The sequence below is a fragment of the Tiliqua scincoides genome, chromosome 2 (genome assembly GCF_035046505.1).
Source record: "Tiliqua scincoides isolate rTilSci1 chromosome 2, rTilSci1.hap2, whole genome shotgun sequence".
NCBI lineage: Eukaryota > Metazoa > Chordata > Lepidosauria > Squamata > Scincidae > Tiliqua > Tiliqua scincoides.
Window position 1 is genome coordinate 246,646,238 of NC_089822.1, and position 20,769 is coordinate 246,667,006.

The 20,769-nt window shown below is 48.1% G+C and overlaps 1 protein-coding gene across 2 annotated transcripts; it reads left to right on the forward strand.

Moving 5' to 3' along the window:
• Positions 1-6,993: 6,993 nt before the first annotated feature.
• WDR6 (WD repeat domain 6) lies at positions 6,994-15,779 on the forward strand. Of its 2 annotated transcripts, none has more exons than XM_066615867.1 (7): positions 6,994-7,117; positions 9,058-9,193; positions 9,900-12,318; positions 13,998-14,093; positions 14,377-14,493; positions 14,712-14,830; positions 14,976-15,779. In XM_066615867.1, the coding sequence occupies exons 2-7, from the start codon at positions 9,127-9,129 to the stop codon at positions 15,428-15,430; spliced, it is 3,273 nt and encodes a 1,090-aa protein (XP_066471964.1). In that variant the 5' UTR covers positions 6,994-7,117; positions 9,058-9,126; the 3' UTR covers positions 15,431-15,779. The 2 variants fall into 2 exon arrangements, with proteins under 2 accessions (XP_066471964.1, XP_066471962.1); XM_066615865.1 differs by having other exon boundaries at positions 7,091-7,117; positions 8,983-9,193.
• The last annotated feature ends 4,990 nt before the right edge of the window (positions 15,780-20,769 follow it).

The window sequence follows — 20,769 nt, forward strand, 5'->3', positions numbered from 1 at the left end:
TATAGACAATACTGAGTTAGACTGTGATTCAAGTCAGCTTCATACATTCACTCATTTAGTTTTTGATCTGGGTCAAGATCGTGCTCACATTGGAAGTCAGAGTCCCTCAGTCATTACAAACCAAAGAGATCTCTTCCTGTATCCTGAACCTGAATCACAAGCCAGGAATATTCCCCTCTCTCCCATGTTAGCTGACAGTGCACTTCTTCCTAATAGATGGATAAGAGTTGGAAAAGGGGACAGAGCACAGAAAATGGAACTTCTGTGACAAAGAGAAAGGGTTCTTGCCCTCCTGAGTTGACCTGCATGACACTGTGGTTGTGGAGAAACAGCTCCACCCCTTAGGAAAACCAGGCTTGCTTACCTGTAGACATGATTGGTAAAAGGGCTTCATGTTTCAAAATAAATTCCCGAAGTAGTTTGCCATCCTGAGTTAGGACAAAATGCAGGTTTTGTATGTAGCTGTTGTCTGAATGCAGGTTTTGTATGTAGCTGTTGTCTGTAGAGCGGTGGTTTTCAAACTGTGGGCCCATGGCCCACCAGTGGGTCATGACCCACTTTTTGGTGGTTCACTGAAACTGACAGAGTAGATTAGGCTATATGCATTGTTAAACAACCTGCTACTGGGGGGGAGCACTGCTGCCCAATCACCGTTATAGCCACAGAGGCTTGAGCGGCTGGTAAAGTGAAACTTTTTTGGTAGATCCTGATGCTGAAAAGTTTGAGAATCACTGCTGTAGAGAATGTTTTCTTTGAACTTGCTTTGAACCTTAGCAATCCTCTCCACATTTTACGACAGCACATGAGTCAACCTAGTTTGTGGCTGCCCAGGAAGTTTGTCTTGATATTAGTACTGAAAATGGATTTTGGCTTTCCCATTGAGCAAACTAAAGGTTTTGAAAGAAGGTGCTTTAAGGAGCAGTTTGTGACTGGTGTTCAGTCATCTAGCCAGGCTTGTCCAGTGTTGTCCATGGCTTTCTCCAAAGATTGCAGAGTGTTGGCAAGGCATTTGCCCTGCCACCGGAAGTTGCCTTTCTTGTATGGTAGGTCTCACTGGGGATGAAAACTGATTTGGGTGTGACTTGTTGATTGTTGCAGAGTCTGTATCTGCAGCAGTTGAACTTCCATTCCTTGAAATGGTAGTGACCATACATCCCTTGGGAGTTCTTGCCTATTGCCTTAGCAGAGGCCTGCAAACCTTTTTCCCACCAGATGAAACACAGCTCACCAGCCATGTGTCAGATGCAGACTGTTTTTTTTTTTTGTCTGACAGGCTGGAGAACTGGAGGCTATCAAGACTTTGATTGGTGGATTACATTCAGCTTGATGGGTCACAAGTTGTGCAGACCTGCCTTAGTAGTATTAGTGTGCGTTTAAGAAGGACTGATGAAGTGAGCAATTTCTGTCCCTAGGAATGTTAAGTGAGCAGGGCTCGTTGCTTCTGCACAGCCCAGCCAGATGAGACCTCTGGCACCTTTATTTAAAAATAAAAAGCGTCATTCACTCCTCTCTTAAACAATTTATTCATAAATTTCACTCATTGCACTGCAGCATTTTCAGTTAGGAGTGCAATTTAACAGCTATCCTGCAAGGATAGCATCTGGAAAATGCCTGCAGTAGTAGTTGTCCTGATAGGATATTGTGATAATTAGTTGCCTATTAGTACCCTGTTCCTGAAACTCTGTGCTTTTCCAGGGATGCCCTTGGTTCAGTGAACACCACCTCCATTTAACCAATTTGTTGACTAGACAGTTTAGAGGTCCCTTTAAGAGCTGTTCAGTAACAAAAAGTGAGACGCTGCTCATTGATCATATGCTATTTAGTGTTTCTCATATTCGAAAAGGTTGGACCTGAAATAGAATCCCTACTTTGCTATCCATTCTGAACTAGGACCTTGTGGTCTTGTTTTGGTCTCTGCGTGTGTGTGTGTGTGTGTTCTGGAGGGGTTGCTCACCTCTCGCTTGCAATGTTTTTACTTGGCTAGCAGACTCATATATAAGAATGTATTGATTTTGTACCATTTCAAGCTGTCAAGTGGATGGTTCTGCATTGGTGTTCAGTCAAACACCTCTGGGAAAGTGTGATGTTCTGATTGATGTCATGATCCACAAAAGCAAAAACACTTTCAGCTGGAAATAGGGGAAGGCTGCAAGTACTTGCATGGCCTGTGGATTGCACAACATCCAGCTCCCAGAAATGCATGGGGTTTGCTGGTGCTTAATCCGCTTGCACTGGAGTGGGAGAGGGTAGCGTTAGCACAGTGATGTGCTTTGTGAATCATGTTCTTACTTGTCCCAAAGGCCTGACGTGTGTTCCAGCCTGCACTTGAACTTCTTGCTAACCACAGCTAGTTGAATGACTTTTCAGTGCCAGTTGCATTTATAGGTAACTAGCTGGTGGTGGGTTTTGTTTTTCTGTGTGTTCCCTATATTTGTGTGATTTCCAATAAGTTATTATTTAATATTTATTTAATTTATTGTTTCTCATGCACAGATGTCAGGCTGTCTGTCCTGCAAATAAAAATTTTATTCCTGTATGTTGTCTGTCAAATTACTTTGTGCTTCTTATTGCTCGTCTGGCAAAGGACCCATGTTCTCCACTGATTCCAATCAAGGAATGGGAGTACCATCTACTTGTGTAGTCTACTTGTGTACTACTTGTATAATATACTACTTGAGCAGTAGTATAGAACTACTGCTCTTGTTCTCTCCTGGGACTCATTCTGTTGGGAGCTGTCAGGGAAAGCATTCCCAGAAGAAGTCAAGCTGACCAAGGAGAGTAGTGCCTAGCAGTTAGTGTGTGCACACCCCTTCCAGCTTGCCACTTGCCCTTTACTGGACCAGCAGCTGGATGGGAAAGAAACATTGGTAGTTGGTATCTATTGCCACCATCCCAAGCCAGGCAGAGGAGGTGACTCCCTGGGGAGCAATCAAAAGCAGCCAGGGGAGCTGTGGAATTGTCCCTTGAAGTCCCCTCCTCAAAGCCAGCATTCTCAGAGGAAGAGCTGGAGAAAGGTGGAGACCATGGCATTTGCTCTCCTTGGCTCGCTGGCGCTACCTGGCTTGGGCTTCCACTCCTGTTATTTTACTTTCACCTTTTTAGTACTGTGGTAAACAAGTACAGAGAGAGAGAAGTAGAGAAAGAGTGGGAGTGGGCAGCAGAGGATCAAATGGCCAAGCAGGCCATTGCTTGCATTCATTTGTCTGCCTCACAGTGCATCCAAGCTGAGGCTATGAGTGGTGGGAGAACTGGGTGTCAGCCAAACACACTGAGTGCTGGAACTGCTTTTTCACCCTATCCTGTAATGTGACCAGTGGGGGAAGGCAGGCTCCGATTAGCAGCAGACATGGCTCAGGTTAGCGCTTGCACGTGTTTTTTGCACACACACATCTTCCCTCCTCCCTTTGCAGCAAAACCCCGGCATGCATCTCTCTCTCTCTCTCTCTCTCTCTCTCTCTCTCTAGCAGCAGCAGTTTGATGAGTTTTGTCAGCCAAACACCTCTGGGAAAGAAATTCCATGACCTGTTTGGCACTTGGAGCCTGACTCTTGCTGCCTTGGGTCACATTCTAGCACAGGAAGCAAACACACCTAGCTCCCTTCATTTCACTTATTTTCAGGAAGAAAAACAGAAGTATTACTGAGGCTGCATTTACATTTTTTTTTAAAGTGGGTATCATAATGAGGTGGAGTAATGCGATGGCCAGTAGGTCAAGGAAGTTGCAGGTGAAAAAGTTTGGGTTAAACTAAACCGTAAGGTGCTACAAGACTGTTGTTTTGGCATAAACAGACTGCTGAAGGTGTTACATGCACGAAAATAATAGTTCAAGGTTAGTACATTCAAATTTAGGCTATAGGTCTATGTACACTTTCCTGGGAACAAACCCCATTGAATCCAATCTGTTACCGTGCACATGCCCAATCTCGTCTGATGTCAGAAGCTAAGCAGGGTCAGGCCTGGTTAGTACTTGGATGGGAGACGGCCTGGGAATACCGGGTGCTGCAGGCTTATACCATAGTCTTTCGAGACTGAAGGTTGCCAACCAACCTACTTCTGAATAAGTATGCACAAGATTGCACCATACATCATTTTGTGCAGCCAGCCATGACCATGCCTCCTCTGCCCCGAGGTGGTGGGTCTGTCTGCTGCCCTATTGGGAAGGGTATGGGCATGCATGTGTTCACATACCCATTTGTTGCCCACCTACTCTCCAGTCTCTGGAAAAAGGAAGTAACAGCAGCATCTGCAGGCCAAGAATTGACCACCTCTTGGCCATGGCTGAAGCTGTAAATGCTGGGGAGCAGAAAGACAAGATGAGGGTGCATGTACTGCAACCTCCCCAAAATAAGGTACTGGGGCCAAGGGCATGAGCAAGCTGTATAAAATTTACAATTCAGTCATGTGTGTGTTTATTGAAAAGTAAGTCCCATCAGGTCTTCACAGAGCCTGGGTGAGTAAGCAGGAAAGGGAGGTAGCGGTCAGTTCCGTTGAAGCCTACATGCTTTTTAAAATTAGATTATATTATACATGTTGACATGTGTGCATCCGACCCTATCCTTATTCACACACTCTATCACCCTGCTGCAATCTTCTTCCCACAAGCCCCCCCCCCCCCCGCAATTGCAAAAAAGACTGGTGTGGACCAAGTGACTGGAGAAGCTGTCTCCTGTATCTCACAGTGGCCCACCAAATGCCCCAGGGAGCACACAAGACAACAAGACACAACCTGTGTCCTAGTGCCCTTCCCTGCATCTGGCAATCTGAAGTAGCCTATCTCTAAAACCAGGAGAGGTTTGCACATGCCTACCATGACATGTAACATGGGATGAACTTTTCCTCCAGAAATTTGCCCAATCCCCTCTTAAAGGCATCTAGGCAAGATGCCATCACTACTTCCTGTGGCAAGGAGTTCCACAGACTAATCACACGCTGGGTAAAGAAATATTTTCTTTTGTCTGTCCTAACTCTCCCAACTCGGTTTTAGTGGATATCCCCTGATTCTAGTGTTATATGAGGGAGAAAGGAGCATCTCTATCCATCCTCTGCATAATTTTGTATGTCTCAGTCATGTTCCACCCCCACCCCCCCCCCCCCGCACCTTTTTCTAGACTGAAGAGCACTAAATGCTGTAGCCTTTCCTCATAAAGGAGGTGCCCCAGCCCAGAAAAGAACAACCAAAATGATTACTGGGCTGGAGCACCTCCCTTATGAGGAAAGGCTACAGCGTTTGGGGCTCTTCAGTCTAGAAAAGAGGTGTTGGGGTTATGTGTGACATGACTGAGACATATGAAATTATGTAAGCTGCACTGCAAGACCTGCTTAGCCCAGTCTCAGAAAAGAGGCCAAGTGCTGAGCAGCAGATGGGTGCAAGGCATCTGGTCCCAGCAGTTTACTGCTTCCCTTGAATTTACTGCCTAAGAAAGCCACTTCACCCCATCTCATGACTAGAGCAGCCCTAGCAGTGAGCCCAGATAAACTGCAAAGCAGAGGCAGTGGGCAGAGCGTTGCACCAAGGCGCCCCCCCCCCTCACCACCATCTCTTGAAACCTCCTCCTCCACCCACCCCCCACCTCATGACTACCTTTGCCATTGAACCGCACAACCTGTGGGCCTTTTCTCCAGGGTGACACCTTCCCTTCCTGCCAGGGGTCGTTAAGAACAAAACATGTCTCTGTGCAATTGCCGCCTTTTTGGTGGCTGCAAATAAAGAAAGCAAATGTCTTTTTTAATCCAGCGTGTGGTTGGTCTGTGCTGTGGAACTCCTTGCCACAGGATGTGGTGATGGCATCTGTCCTGGATGCCTTTAAAAGGGGACTGGACAGATTAAGTCCACTGAACTCAGTAGGGTTTACTTCTGAGCAGCCGTATAACTAGGACTGCAGTGCGTGTAGTTTTGTCCTGGTAGGCGAAGGTCTGGGAACAGCTGGCACTGCAGTTACACAACATCTCAGTCCTGGCAGAAGCCTCGCTGCGCCTTTAAGAAGCAGCCCCGCCTCCACAGCCGACCTACGGGGCAACCCCTGCCCGGGCAAGGACCGCCCCTAGCAACCGGTGGCCAATGATATCCTGCCGTAGTATTGGAGGTAGGAAAATCGGCCCTTCCGTTGTTCAGAGAGGAGTTTCCTGATTGGTAGATGAAGCGTGCCTGTGTCTTTCCCTGAGCGCGTGCATGGGAGGTAAGGGAACCCGGGTCGGGTCTTGCTGAGCGGCCACCGCTTTGCAGCCCACTTTTCCCAGCCGCTGCTCGAGGGTGGGGGTGGGGATCCCAGGGCGCTGCACCCCTACAAGTACTGGACTGTGCAACACTTTCAGTTATGCAGGAAGCGGATAGAGGGACGGCCACTAAAATTGAGTGTTGGGAGGACAGACACAAGAAGTTCTTTACCCAGCGTGTAATTGGTCTGTGGAACTCCCTGCCCCAGGATGTGGTGATGGCATCTGGCCTGGATGCCTTTAAAAGGGGGTTGGACAGTCTTATAGAGGAAAAGTCCATCACGGGTTATAAGCCATGATGGGTATGTGCAAGCTCCTGGTTTTAGAAATAGGCAACCTCAGAATGCCAGGTGAAAGGGAGGGCATCAGGAAGCAGGTCTCTTGTTGTTTTGTGTGCTCCCTGATGCACTTGGTGGGCCACTGTGAGATACAGGGAGATGAACTAGATGCCCGCTTGGCTTCATCCAGCAGGGCTCTTCTTATTTTCTTATTTTTTCCTCTGTTTTCTCCCTCTCCCCACCTACAGTGGCTTACCCTTAGCCCAACCTTTCTGTTCACAGGGCAAGGAATGGCAACCCTGCTGGAAACCACCTTCAGAAGAGTGGCAAGTGGCTGAGATGTACGCCGCTGCCTTGCTTGCCCTGCGTTTCAGAACACATGCCACTTTCCGCCTTGCAACCTACACACAACTACACCTTCCTTCCCACCTCTGTCTCCAAGACTGCTCTGCTGGCACTCAGCTCAGTTCGACCTTGGCATGCTCACCTGTCCTCTTCTGCTCCTCCTCTTGTTGTCTCCAGTGGTTGACATTTATGCCATAATTCTGTTAACACTTATCTGGGAGTCGTCTGAACAGAGTGAGACTTACTTCTGAGTACACAAAGATAGGATTGGGCACCTTAATTGTAAGTCATGGAGTAGGGTATTCCCCCCCCCTTTCCTCTTTTAAGTTACTCTAGATTGGTGTTTCTCAACAATCAGTACTTGTGGGACCCCCAGACCCCCGCCACCTGGCAGCGAGACCAGCAATGCAGTGCAACAAGCAGTAGTAGGAGGCTCAGCTCTGCAGGCAGAGCTCCAGCGTGCATTTTTTGCTAGCTCAGAAAAACCCTTCTGTCCGTCCTGAGCCTCTTACTGGTGTTTGTTGCATTGCCTCTTGCCTCCCAATTTGAAAGTACTCTAACTGGTAATGACATCATCGCCACTTACTTCTGGTGGACTATGCAAAGTGGTATAACGGGACAAATGTTGAGAAATGCTGCTATTCTAGATCAGGGGTGCCCAAACCCTGGGGCCACTTGTGGCCCTTGGAGGCTCCCAATCAGGCCCTCGGGGAGCCCCCAGTCTCCAATGAGCTTCTGGCACTCCTGAGACTTGCTGGAGCCCGTGCTGGCCCGATGCAACTGCTCTCAGCATGAAGACAACTGCTCTACCTCTCACCTGAGCTGTGGGATGAGGGCTCCCTCCACTACTTGCTGTTTCATGTCTGTGATGCAGCAGCGGCAGCAAAGGAAAGGCCGGCCTTGCTTTGTGCAAGGCCTTTTATAGGCCTTGTTATTCCAAGACCTTCATTCATTCGTATAAGTTCCATCTCTAATATATTCATTTATGTAAATTTATTCAAATTTTAAATTGTAAATTAATTCTTTCTTGTCTAGCCCCTGACACAGTGTCAGAGAGATGATGTGGCCCTCTTGCCAAAATGTTTGGACACCCCTGTTCTAGATTAACATAGTTTGTACTGTACATTAAGGGTGCCATGTAAGCAATGAAATAAATAAATAAATACAGCAATGTATTTTCCTTAACACATTTGAATACGTGTTAGCCAGCCACGTTGCCCCCACTGCCACCATCTACAAAATGTCATTCCTGGTGATCTTGAGCACCTGAAGGTATACTGAGAGATGTACTTTTACACTTCAGGCTTACTTTTACAAATCAGTGTTTGCTTTTGGCAGCCTATATGTGAAGAAAGGCAAGAGGAAGACAAACTGGGGAGCGGTGGCATAGCTGGAGGGGGGTGGAGCCGTACAGCTCTGTTTTGCTCCTGCCGCTGGGAATGGCTCCGAAGGGAGGGGCCGCTTGCCTGCTGCGCTGAGCCTCCCTGCCAGACTGGATGCTCTGCCCCCTCCAGCTACGCCACCGACTGGGAGAAATGAATGATACACATAACTGGGTTTCCACTCTTAACAAACAGAAACAATATTTCTGAAGCAGAAACAACAACAAATCCACTGCCTCTACTAGTATATTAAATCAGGGCTGTGCAAACCCAGGCCTGGGGTCCAGATCCAGCGTTTGAGTGGATCCATTTGTGCAGCGAGCAGACCTTTTTGTTCTGCTCCTGCATGGCTTATCCTCCTCGTAGACCTAGGACGTTCTGGGCAGTCGCATCTGCCCGGTTGTCCTGTTGCGCAATCTTCTTTGATGCCAAGCAACAGACATCTGAGAGCCTCCTAGGGCCCAGTTCTACCTCCAAGTGGACAAGCTGCGTGGGAGCAGAACAAAAAGCTGTGGTCTGGATGGGGACTGCATTTTCAGAGGACTGCAGTTGCAGCTTTGGGTGCCAGTGATAATTTCTTATCTGAAAACTTACAAAGAAGTCGCACTGCACACAAATGTTATTCTTAATTGGCAGTCTGTTTGACCAATTAGCAATATTAGGGAATAATAACCCCCCCTTCTAATATTCCTTTTTGTGACGTTTTGACTGAGGATGTAAATGATTTCTGTCCTATCCCAAACCCGTGTTAATTTGTTTTCTAAGTCAAAAGGCAGTGTCAGCCCAGTCCAAGCTGGTGTCGATCTGCAATAGTGTTGACAAGTTCCCCTACTTCAGCAGATATGTGCTTACCCATATGAAAGACAGAGCGGATCAACAGGGGCTCCCAGCTCCCATCCTTGTGCGGCAATGGAAACCGAAGTACTGCTGGCTCCTATCACTGCTCTGGAGATTGTGGGAGACCATCTTGTAGCAGGTGAGTGTCTTGCACACTATGGCATAGTCCAGTCATTCCTAAATGAATTCCCTGGTGGGACCTTTTGCCTGGGGATGTTGAGTACCAATATATGTGAAACATGCCAGTGATCAAACCGTGGCCTGGATTACTGGGTAAAGCCAAGCATAATCCAGTTGCAACTCAAAAGTCCTGCTCCTTCTCTGCTAAATAAGTAAGCAAAACAGGGCAAGGAAACCTGACTGTAGGACAGGGGTGAGGAGAGGAGAGGGGCAGGCAGACTCTTGGTGTTCGCACAGGCCTGTTGCTCAGAGCTGACAAGACTCCTGCAGAGGGACGTATTGTTCACAGAGATTATGGGATGCGGAGAACCAGTCAGAACATGATTGTGGTTTCAACCTGGGGCGAAATGATTCCACTTTGTGAATGTTTTATGTCAAAAGGCGGTATATAAATATTGTAATAATAATAGTCATGATAAAGTAATGGGTGGTGCAGTTTAAGGGAGACAGCTGCCAAGGTCCTGTGGTAAACAGGCTAGAGTCTGCATCAGAAGCTTCCACATCTGGCCTTGCTGCCTGCTTTTTGAGTAGACACTGCAGAAGGAGCCTCCTGGCTGGTATGGAAGCTGTTGATCATGTTTTTGTGGGCAGACACTCTTGGAACAAGGGCAAGGCACTTTGACTCTATTTTCAAGCCGTGATTGTGGCCTCTTGGTTTCTTCTAGGTGAAGGGCCCAACATAGTCATTTACACTCTGGAGCCTGATGCCAGCCAGTCAGCAAGATGCTGCCAACAGCTTCTCCAGAACTGTAACATTCACGGTATCAAGCAGCAGCAGAAACCGGCTCCAGGAGCTGCCACCCTGGCTGTTTTTGGAGGCAAAAGCCTCATCATCGTAGAGCTTGGCCACCGGAACAGCTGCATACACCTGACCAAGCCTTTTCCCATTTGTGAGCTGCATGACTGGATCTGGGACTTGCAGTGGCTCAAGGGTAGCACTGAGACATCCAGCTGTGTGGCTTTGGCTCTAGGCCACAACTGTGTGACTCTGTATGACTACATTGACCAGAGGATCCTTCGAGAAGTTCACTGCCATGAGAAATGCATCCTCTACTCTGCCCACTTGGTGGGGAGCAGCTGGGACAATTTGGTTCTGGTGGCTGGCACAGTTTTTAACCAGCTGGTGATCTGGTGTGCAGCTGATCCAGCTGATGACACAGGGAGGATCAAGCCCCGCAGCAGGATCAGCGGGCACAATGGCGTCATCTTCAGCATTTGCTACCTGGAGAGCAAAAGCATCTTGGCCTCAGCCTCTGATGACAGAAGTCTGCGGTTGTGGGGCGTTGGTGACCTGAGAGCACCCCCTGATCATGTCCCATGCCTGCTGGTATGCTATGGACACCAGTCTAGGGTCTGGTCAGTTCGGCTTCTGAGTGACTACATCATCAGCATTGGCGAGGATTCAGCTTGCCTTGTGTGGAACTACCAGGGTGAGATTGTTCACACCTTCAAAGGACACAAGGGTCGTGGCCTCTGGGCAGTGGCCGTGGATGAAGCTCGAGGCTGGGTATTCACGGGTGGGGCTGATTCAGGCATTAGGCTCTGGCGCCTGAAGAGGCAGCATACCAATGGGAGCAACCTCACGCAACTGAACTTCCCCTCGGCTCAGAGGCAAGGATCCCCCAGAGCAGTAAAACTGGTGGATGTAGACCATCTCCTTGTGATGACTGATGCTGGGGCTGTCTATGCTTATGACTTGACCTCTAAAACCTGGGCATTGGTCCTGGAGGATACTGCCTATCGGTCCTACAGCCTTCTGGAAATATCTGAACTCTCTGATGGTGGTATTCTGTGTGCCATGGGCAATTTGTCAGGGCATGTTAAAATATTTCCGCTCAGCAACCCCATGCAAAGCAAGGAGCTCAAGTTGTTTGTGGGGAAAGTTCACTGCCTGAGCTGGGCCTCATGGCCAGGACAGGATCCTGACACGCACAGTCTTTTTGCCTCTGGACCAGCTGGTGTCCTGCTGTGGCTGGAGGCCTCTTGCTGCCCACTCAAGGGAGTGACTGTGGTGGTCAAGCAGTGCTTCCTCCTGCCACTTTGCAAGCACCGATGGCACACATGCATCACTTTCCTGCCCCAGGGCAAGTTCCTGCTCTGTGGTGACCGCAGGGGCTCTCTAATGCTATTTGCAAGCAAGCCAGCTCTTAAATTGGAGAAGATCCCAAGTGGCTCGAGCTCAGATGTGTTCTGTTTGCCGGGACTGGACTTTCCTTTTGGGGAAGAAGAACCACGTGCTGAGGCCCCCGTTTCTCTGCTCTTTGGACTTCATGGGAAACTTGGGGTGACCTCTGTCGCCTGTCACGATGGCTTTGTCTACAGCACGGGCCGGGACAGCTGCTACCGCCAGCTGCGGGTCCAGGGCCAGCAGCTTCAAGTGCTGAGGAAGCAGAAGCCATGCAAGGGCTTGGAGTGGCTGGAGGAGCTGCGCTTTGGCCCCAATGGAGGTGTGTTCGTGCTCGGTTTCTATGCGGCTGACTTTGTGCTTTGGAGCGCCAGCAGCAATGAGAAGCTGCTCTGTGTCCCCTGCGGCGGTGGCCACCGTTCGTGGAGCTATGCTCATTCCCTTTCCACTGAGACGTTCGCTTATGTCAAATCTGGGGATGTGGTGGTGTACCGAAGCAGAGATGCCCCTGCTGGACAGCGCATCCTCAAAGAGTCTTTGCACGGCCGGGCATTAACGTGTGTGTGTCACATTGGAATGTTGAAATCATCCAGGCAGGAGCTGGTGAGCATCCTTGCCACTGGCAGCGAGGACAGCGTGGTAAATATTCTAACCTTCGGACAGCAGTCCCGCTCGGTGACCCATCTCACCGCCATTGGTGATCACATCTCCAGCGTGAGAGCTCTGGCAGTGGCTGAAAGTAGCACCACCCAGCCGGAAACAGGAACCATCTCTGCCGTTCTTTTTTCTGCTGGGGGCCGAGCCCAGATTGAATGTAACCGTTTACAGCTCAGACCCAGCCATGATTCTATCAGTGGCACGGTCTGCCAGCTGGTTCACGTGGCATCCCATCGGTTAGATGAGCAGTGGGACCGCATGAAGAACAGGCACAAGCTCATCAAGATGGACCCAGAGACCAGGTAGTGGCGATGGCCTTTTCTGACAGCTCCTTATTTTGAGCAGAGTAAGGAAGGAACAGGAAACCTGCACTGGTGATGATGCCCAAACAGAGGATGCAAAAGTTGTACCCCCTCTAACTTTGGGGCTAACATGATCAAACCACACCCACACCCACATACCCACACCCACCTACTTTTGTAGGGGTGGGTACAACAGTATTCACTTCTGTTGGCCTTGAGAATAATTTTCATGTCCAGTTTTTTGAATATGTAATAAAAAGTCCTGTAGTGAGTTTTTTGCTGGGGTTGTATGTGTGTCCAGTTTGAGATTTTTCCGATTGCTTTAACAGCATTTTGCATGTATCTGAAATTCTACATTAAAAAAAAAATTGAAGTAGAATTTTGCAACTTTGGTAGGGGGAGGATTGCAGAAAAGAGAGGAAGACACTGGATGTTGTGAGAGTTGTAGGCATGTACAGACAGGCATCAAGACTGCAGGGTGGAAATGGCGTATGTGGAGAACCATTGAATTATGTGGCCTACATAAGCCCTTCTGGTTTTTGATCTATTAGCGGTTTTCCCCTAAGCATTTTAAACATTTTTTTTTGTCTATACCTATGAGGAATAAATAATGCACTTTCTTTCTCCCCCCCCCCCAAAAAAAAACTAAGCAGTAATGTTCTATCAGGTGGTATATGCTAAATGTTATATTTACTTACTGAAGTAATTTCTACCCTACCTATCGCAACACCTCAAGATGGGTAATAATCAATACCATAACAGTGATCAATAGAACACATCAGCACAAAAACAAAGCAAAGCCAGCAACAATTTAAAAAACGAACCTGCAGCTGATAGACTGTATTTTTTAAAAGAGGAATTAAAATCCACAATGCCATGAACTGCCATGTGATAGCACCATGCAAGCATGGCATTGGGTACCGGGCATAGATTTTGGCACCCTCTTAAACTCAGCCAGTATATTTTTGGTCCTCAAGGCCACAAAAAGACACTTGAAAGAGTCATCTAAGGCTAATGCCTGGTGGGATCTCTGCAGCCCAACCAGGAGGAACTGAACAACATTCACAGTGCTCAGCTGCCTTCCCTTTTGTTCGATTTTATTTATTAGAATGTATGCCCCACTTTTCAGTACAAAGAAAAACCAAAGTTGCTGACAACATAATAAAATAGAGGAATTGCAAACATAATGATAAAGTAGTAAACAGCAAAATCTGTCAACAAAGTATCAGCAAAAAAAAAACAAAAACAGACCCACAGTCGGCATCAACCAACAATCCTGGCCTTACAGCAGAAAGACCAAACCAAAAGTGGGTCTAAAAAGCTGCACATTCACCTGGCAGTAAAATAAGGTCAAGAGAAGGTAGACTTCTCAGAGTAGGACATTCTGCAGTGTAGGTGCCACAGCTGAAAAAAGTAGCTTTCCTTCTCCTTATCCAGCAGAAGCAGAATAAATTATGCCCAGTAAGTGATATCAATTAATTGATATCAGTTGCAGAATCTCTTCACTATGCTGGACTGAGGTTTGGCATTAGCATGTACGTGTATAGGGGATGATTTCAGTATGGGGACAATATGCCACCTACTGGCTTATGTATACCGACTTTGATATTCAGGGTATGGGAGCTGCCAGCAGAGGGACAGAGACTCAGAACAGCTGATTAACATCTTCTCTGTTTTAGGTATATGTCAATTGCAATCCTGGAGGATACAGTAGATGCAGAGCTTCCTGGTCCTTTGCTCTTCCTAGCTGCTGCCTGCAGTGATGGATCTGTCCGGTAAGAAGCATAATTGGACTTCTCCCTATGAGAGGCCTGGAAGTTTGGAATGGGCTTTCCTGCCTGCCAGACAGAGATGACGGATGATCAGAGGTGGAGGGGCAAAGAGGGGTGGAGTATATTGTCTGTGGAGTTCTTCTCAAGCTCTGGATGCATTTTGCAGTGCAGCAGTGTTCCCAAATTGGTGAACATGAGCAGCAAAGAGCCAGGATGGAGCTGCATCCCTTGGTAGCCAAGGCATCTCCTTTCTTTGTGTCGACAGTGTGTTTGTATCTCTGCATAGGCTCTTCCTGCTACTTGAGAGGGCCCAGAAACTCTGGCTTGTGGCAGAGTCCTTTCACCACCAGCACTGTGTCCTCAAGGTCCAGACATTTGCATTCAGTGTATCGGGCCAAGGAAGGTGAGAATGGAGCACCTTTATTCCCCTGAGTATGTATGCCAGGAGACGATGCCTCTCTCCTGATCAGTACAGACTGTCATACAGGGTTATTATTATTTTATTTTATTAACAGTATTTACCTGGGTTACCTGGAAAAGTGAAACTTGAAGAGTGGGATGGGTTGATTTGATCTTGGGGTCCCTACAAAGTCAGTCTCACCAATGCACTTAATTTCACAGAAGACACTTTTTGAGCAGTGCCGCCACTGATGGGAGAATTGCATTTTGGGATATCACTACCACCATTGGTCGTGTGGCAGAGGCTGTAAAGGCAGCAGGCAAGGAGATGACACCTCTGGGTAGGTGATTGTACCAACTATCCTGTTTGTATGTTCTTATTGCTGCCTAGGTGTTTATGACCCGAGGGCATTACCTGCCCAGCATTTTGTTCGTCTCCAAGATTTTACTCATGATATCATGATAAGCACCTCTTGCATTTTCCAGCTCTGGAAGCCCCAGTTCTGACCATCTCAGCTCACAGTTGTGGTGTGAACAGTCTCCATGTCCAGGAAAGAACAGACGGGCATTTCCTTGTGGCTAGCGGCAGTGACGATGGTTCCATCTCTCTCTGTGGAATTGACGTGAATGCCAAAAACACCACTGCCCAAGCAGCCGTTTCTGTGGATGGCATCCACGTTCTCAGGAAGTTCTCACGGGTTTGTGCTCATGCAGCTCACGTGACGGGGGTGCACGTGCTACACCCAGACTTTCTCCTTTCTGTCTCTGTGGACCAACGCTTGACACTGTGGCGCCTTTGTGAGGATGGCCTGTCTTATGTGGACAGCAAGTTCTGCCATGTGGCTGATGTGGCTGCTCTAGAGTGTTGGAAATGTGGAGAGCAAAGCTATTACAGCATCATATGTGGCCAAGGGCTGCAGGTCGTGCGATGCACAGTCTGAGCAGAGGTTACCATATGCAGAAATAAAAATGTGCATATGAAAGAGAACAAAGAGAGCCCATAGTTGCCTTATTTCAGCGTTTCTCAGACTATAGGTCAGTACCCACTAAGTGGGTCACGAGCCAGTTTCAGGTGGGTCTCTATTCATTTCAATGTGTATTTTATTTTTAATATATTAGGCTTGATGGTATGTGACTGCATTGGGGAAACGTTACAGATCTATACTTTTAACAGGCCGCTATGTATATGCTTTTAACAATGATACTGTAGTCAGTGGGACTTACTCCTGGGTAAGTGTGGATAGGATTGCAGTCTTTGGGATGTTTGGGGAATTTTTTTTCGCAGATCAGCAACTGGCTAGGAAGGTTCTTCTTTTAAATAAATTTTTAAACTTATTGTAAACTTTTAATTCACTTGATTGATTTGATTTTGTCATATGGCAGGTGTCAAAAATTTTCCTGCTTGATGATGTCACTTCCGGGCATGACATAACTTCCAGGTTAATGACATCACTTCCAGTGGGTCACAACAGATTATCATTCTAAAAAGTGGGTCTTGGTGCTAAAAGGTTTGAGAACCACTGCCTTATTCTGTTGGGACCAGAGGAGACAGAATGACCATAAGTCACCCAGAGGGTCATCATGTGACAGTCGCCAGGGCCATAAAATAGTCCAGCTATCTCTCCTGGGAGAAGCTGCTTTCACAGTAACCTGCGAATACTGTTGCTGATTCTTTCATCACCTGTCTGCTGTCCTACACCAGTGACTTTCTAGCTTGATGACATAGCTGTATCCTGTTTTGGTAGGGTGCCTGTGTGTGGGATTTTGAATTTGGTGGTAACACACTCTTCTCAGTTTAGTCACTTAGCTGGCAGTAGTTTGTTGACCGAAGTTTACAGAAATGCCCAATTTATCCTGAAACCATAATTCCCTCTAGCCCCTTCCTCTGAGTACCAAAAAGACCAAGGAACCAATTCCACCCAACTTTCCAGTTCCAATACAGTTGCAATGCAGCCCCAAGCAGAGCAGACCTCTGTGACTGCCTCCCCACTGCAGGATGCAGTGCATGCCCCATTGGCATGACTGCATTGACTTTAGAATGTTGGATAGGATTGGGCCCTAAGTCTTCTTTGCTTTCAAGCCATACTAAATCATTCCCTAATTCCAGCCTCTAGGAAAGGATCGCGTCCACTTAGGGTAACATCTGATCATAAGTTGCCTGCTGTGAGGACAGCCCATTGGTTTTAGATTCTTTTTTCCATTACACAGAAGGTTTTCCTGTTGTTATAGTCAGAGTTGCAGCCACGGGATACCTCTTGCTACTCTGTGCATATTCACCAGGGTTTCAAGTGTTAGCTAACTTCCTGAATTTTTTCACTTTTTGTACTAGTAGCTTCTTAAACTAAGCTCTTGTTTGTTTATTATTTATTTATTTTTCATATTTTTATACTGCCTTTCCTCCAAGGAGCTCATAGTGGTGTGTGTGGTTCCTTCCCTCTTTTTGCCTTTACAACAACCCTGTGAGGTAGGGTAGGCCAAGAGATAGTGAGCGGCTCAAGGTAACCCTGAAAGCTTCATGGCCAAGTGGGGATTTGAACGTGGATCTTCCAGGTCTAAGTACAACACCAGAACCACTATACGATCCTGGCTCTCTGGTTTAGCACCCTGACTCTGGTTTATCTTGATTTAGCAAGAGTTTTGGAGAGGACATTCCCTAGCTCAGGGAACAGGAAAAGGAGCAGAACATCATACAGCCTGCATTCATTGCAAACATTGGGGTGGAAGACAACTCTTACTGACCCCAACTACCAAGAATAACAGTAGGAAAGGCTCCCCACCCACACTTCCCTTTGGGCCCCAGCCATGTATGTGAATTTCTCTTTCGTGGCACACAGGTCTCCCCAAGTCAGCCCTTATCTACACTGCTAGATTCTCTTTCTGTGTTTTCAGCACCTGTTCAGAGACTGGGAGGTGTGGGCTAATGAGAACATTCCTTCCAGCCTGCATTCAATAATTCAGCACTTGAGCCCTGGATGGCTGGGGTTACTGGCCCCCCAGCAGCGCCATGCATATTTCATGACCCCCATTGTAGGAAGAGAGAGGTCACACCAAGGCCCCTTTGTGTGGCAGGTCAGCATGTGGGTGCTCCTGTCATGCACAGCTGATTCCCAAAAGCCTGTGATCTGTTTGGCTCCAGGTAAGCTGTTGAGAATGCCAGTGCCACTTTCCAAACTGCACGGAACACGGCATGCACCAGAGGATGCTTGGGCTCTTCTCGGGCAATCATTCCCCCTGTGCCTCCCCAGCCCCTGTGTTCAGGCGTTTCTGATCACCTTGCAGTTGGGATGCGCCAATGGTGGCAACTCAAAGATGCTACTTAAGCCATGTTTCCCCCAAAAACTCAGGCAGAGGCACATTATTCCAGAACATCCCCAGCAGATGGCACCTTTGGAAGCAACTGGCATGCTCCCTTCAGTAGCTGGCACTATGGTCCGAGGTTCATCGCTGCCCACCTCAAGTGTCACTACCCATCCTGGCTGCACCATGAGAATGAGTGTGGCCCCTGCCTTGCGGAGGTGTCAGGGCCATGTGAGGAACAAAGACGATCCTGCTAGAGGCAAATGCAATGGCTGGCTGGAGAAGGTATGCAGTGCCTTGTGTGTGGTGCCTTGCTGTGGGGTGCCTATACGGGGTGCAAAATCCAGGATAGCATTAGGGGTGAGGACCTGAACCAGGCTCCTACCTACCACCCCTGGGCATAATATAGCTGGGATGCTAGTCCATAATTCTGAGCTGGAAATCTGACTCCAGGCCACTGCTTCCAATGCTTATTTCTGCTCTAGGGAAAGATAATTAGAGTATGCACTTTATATTCTTAAGGCTTCAGAGTTCATGAGACCACAAAGCTGGTTCCAGAGCCAACCTTACATGGAACCTAGAGTGGGCGGGAGAGGCTGTCTGGGATGGTGTTTGGCTATCTCTGCATATCTCTGTCTGCAGCAGAGTTTAGCTTATTGCTGTCAGGAGGGAAGAAAGGCGATGATAGGCCCTTGAGAAGACTGAGCAAGAGAAGTGCAAGTGGAGTTGACAGTCCACTTGTAAAGGTGCACGAGCTGCCCCCACTGCACTTCTATCCCATCCGCCAAATTGTGAGAGGATATGGATGGAACAGGGTGGACTGGTGCACTGCTACAAGGTCATGGCAAGCTTTTTCTTCCTCTGACTTTTAATTTTAAAGATCAATACCCTGTCTTTCAAGCTAGGCAATTCCACAATGAATCCCTGTATGGTTTGGTTGCTTTCTACTCAGACGAGCCAGAAGTGCAAGACTTCATGCCAGATTGCCTGAAATGTGTGGGGCTGCCCACTATCAAGAGGGTTTGTGGTATGTTGGGCTGTGGAATCCTTCATACATCCACCGAGGCTCCCTATAGCTGTGGCTGCAACATGCCAAGTAGGACTGAAGTGTTTGTGTACACAGCACAACCAGTGAGCAACAGTCCACCTCTCACGTATTGCTCTCTGCAGCCCACACTGCTTTCCTGAGCAGCCGAACTCATTGCCTTCATTTCCCCCCCATGTCTAGGTAGGAGCTGCAATCAAGCCTCAGAATAAAACTGCTGCCAGGACTCCCTTAGTCTCAAGGCAAAATAGGGTGGCTCTTCCCCAAATCTCCAAAGAAGAAAACAAAGGCTTTGGTGAGGCTCTGATCTCTGGCCATCCCTACCCCAGCCCACAATGACAGGGACAAGAGACTCTGGCACTGGGCTACAGGTCTTGTGCAGGCGTTAGGGATGACACTGTGCCTCTGGGGAAGAAAGGAGGGTCTTTTTGTGCTCCTTAAGTGCTGATCTATCACTGGCTGCTCTGGAGGGGGACAATGGTTATCTGCACAGGCAGAAAAAACAGCATGATTGGGCCCCCTAGTGAAACTTAGAGAGCACCTGTGTTCTTCAGCCCATCTGTCAGAAAGGGGCCAGTGCTGGTATTAATTCTCCCACATCAGTTGGGGTTCGTACACTCACCAATCCTTTCCCCTACACTATAGTACTAAGACAGACTGGGGCACAAGTCCCTTGTGCTCCTGGCCCAGAGCCACACTGGAACCCACTGCCTAATCTAGTTGCTTCTCCCTTTTCCCTTGCCTTGATAACAGTTGCTCTGCCCATTTCTCCCACCTCAGAGAAACCAACCCAGAAGCGGCCCTGTCTCCCTGCCTGTTCTTCCCAACCTGAAGGGGCCCCTCCGGGCAATGATGACATGACACCTTGGTCGGGGCCCTCACAGTCTGAGACCTCCTTTCATGCTTTTTTCAAACCTATGGTGTCCTTCCTGCACAGTGTCCCTTTCTCAGCAGCAGGCACTCCTGGATGCTGCAGCTTTTCCCCAGAACTTGGAGAGAAGGTCCTGGCAGCTGAGCAGAAGCAGAAGGCCAAGCCGCTCCAAGGCAAGACAAGGCAGAAGGGCCGGAGCAGAGGCTTGCCCCAGCACTTCCGAAGCAAGTGGCAGGGGGTGAAGCTGCCACCTGTGCCCAGCATCACCAACCTCAATTTCAGCCGTAATTTCACTTTCTCATTCTTCGAGCTACCACCCCACCAGAATCACCAGCACTGGGTGCAACGCCAGCAGTTAATCTGCCTCCTTATGAAACAGCTGAAATAGCCGGTCGGTCAGCCCTGTTGCACCTCTGACAACACAGTAGCCAGACTGCAGTACTTGGAACTGCCATCTTGAAGCACATCACAAGGGGGACATACTGAACTTGCTTGTGGGTCCTGGACAGTGTGCCTTCCTACTGGGCTAGCAGTCTCTGATGGACACAGCAAGGCAAAAGGAAATGGATTTACAGAAATGCAGTCTATTGTATCAGTTTGCCTCTGTCCTCTACTTAGTAGGTAATGACAGCAAGCACTAAACAGTTAGTCCATACTGGGGCAGTCTCTCAGCTATCTTCCCCCCTCCCCATCTTGTTATAGCCTGCAAACACATACCATAAGCCTCAGCCTCAGCCTCCCTCGTGACATCTGACAGCATTTGTGCAATTATTACAAGCAACAGCTCTCACTGCTGCTAGCAGTGTCTTGATTACTTCCCCCCCCCAAGCCTGTGCATGTCTTTGTGTATAAATGCATTAACTTGTGTGGCGAGTGCTAGTGCCAAAAATTATCGATAAAGAGGCAGGAACAGGCCCTTCATAGCATCAGCTATTTAGGAACAGAATTAAAAACACAGTCACAATTCATATCCATGAGCTGTGCTTTCTTTTAGGGTACGAGGTTTGGCCATTCCTTTCACCCACAGCATGACCAAAGGAGAATAACTGGAGGATACTCTTCCTCAT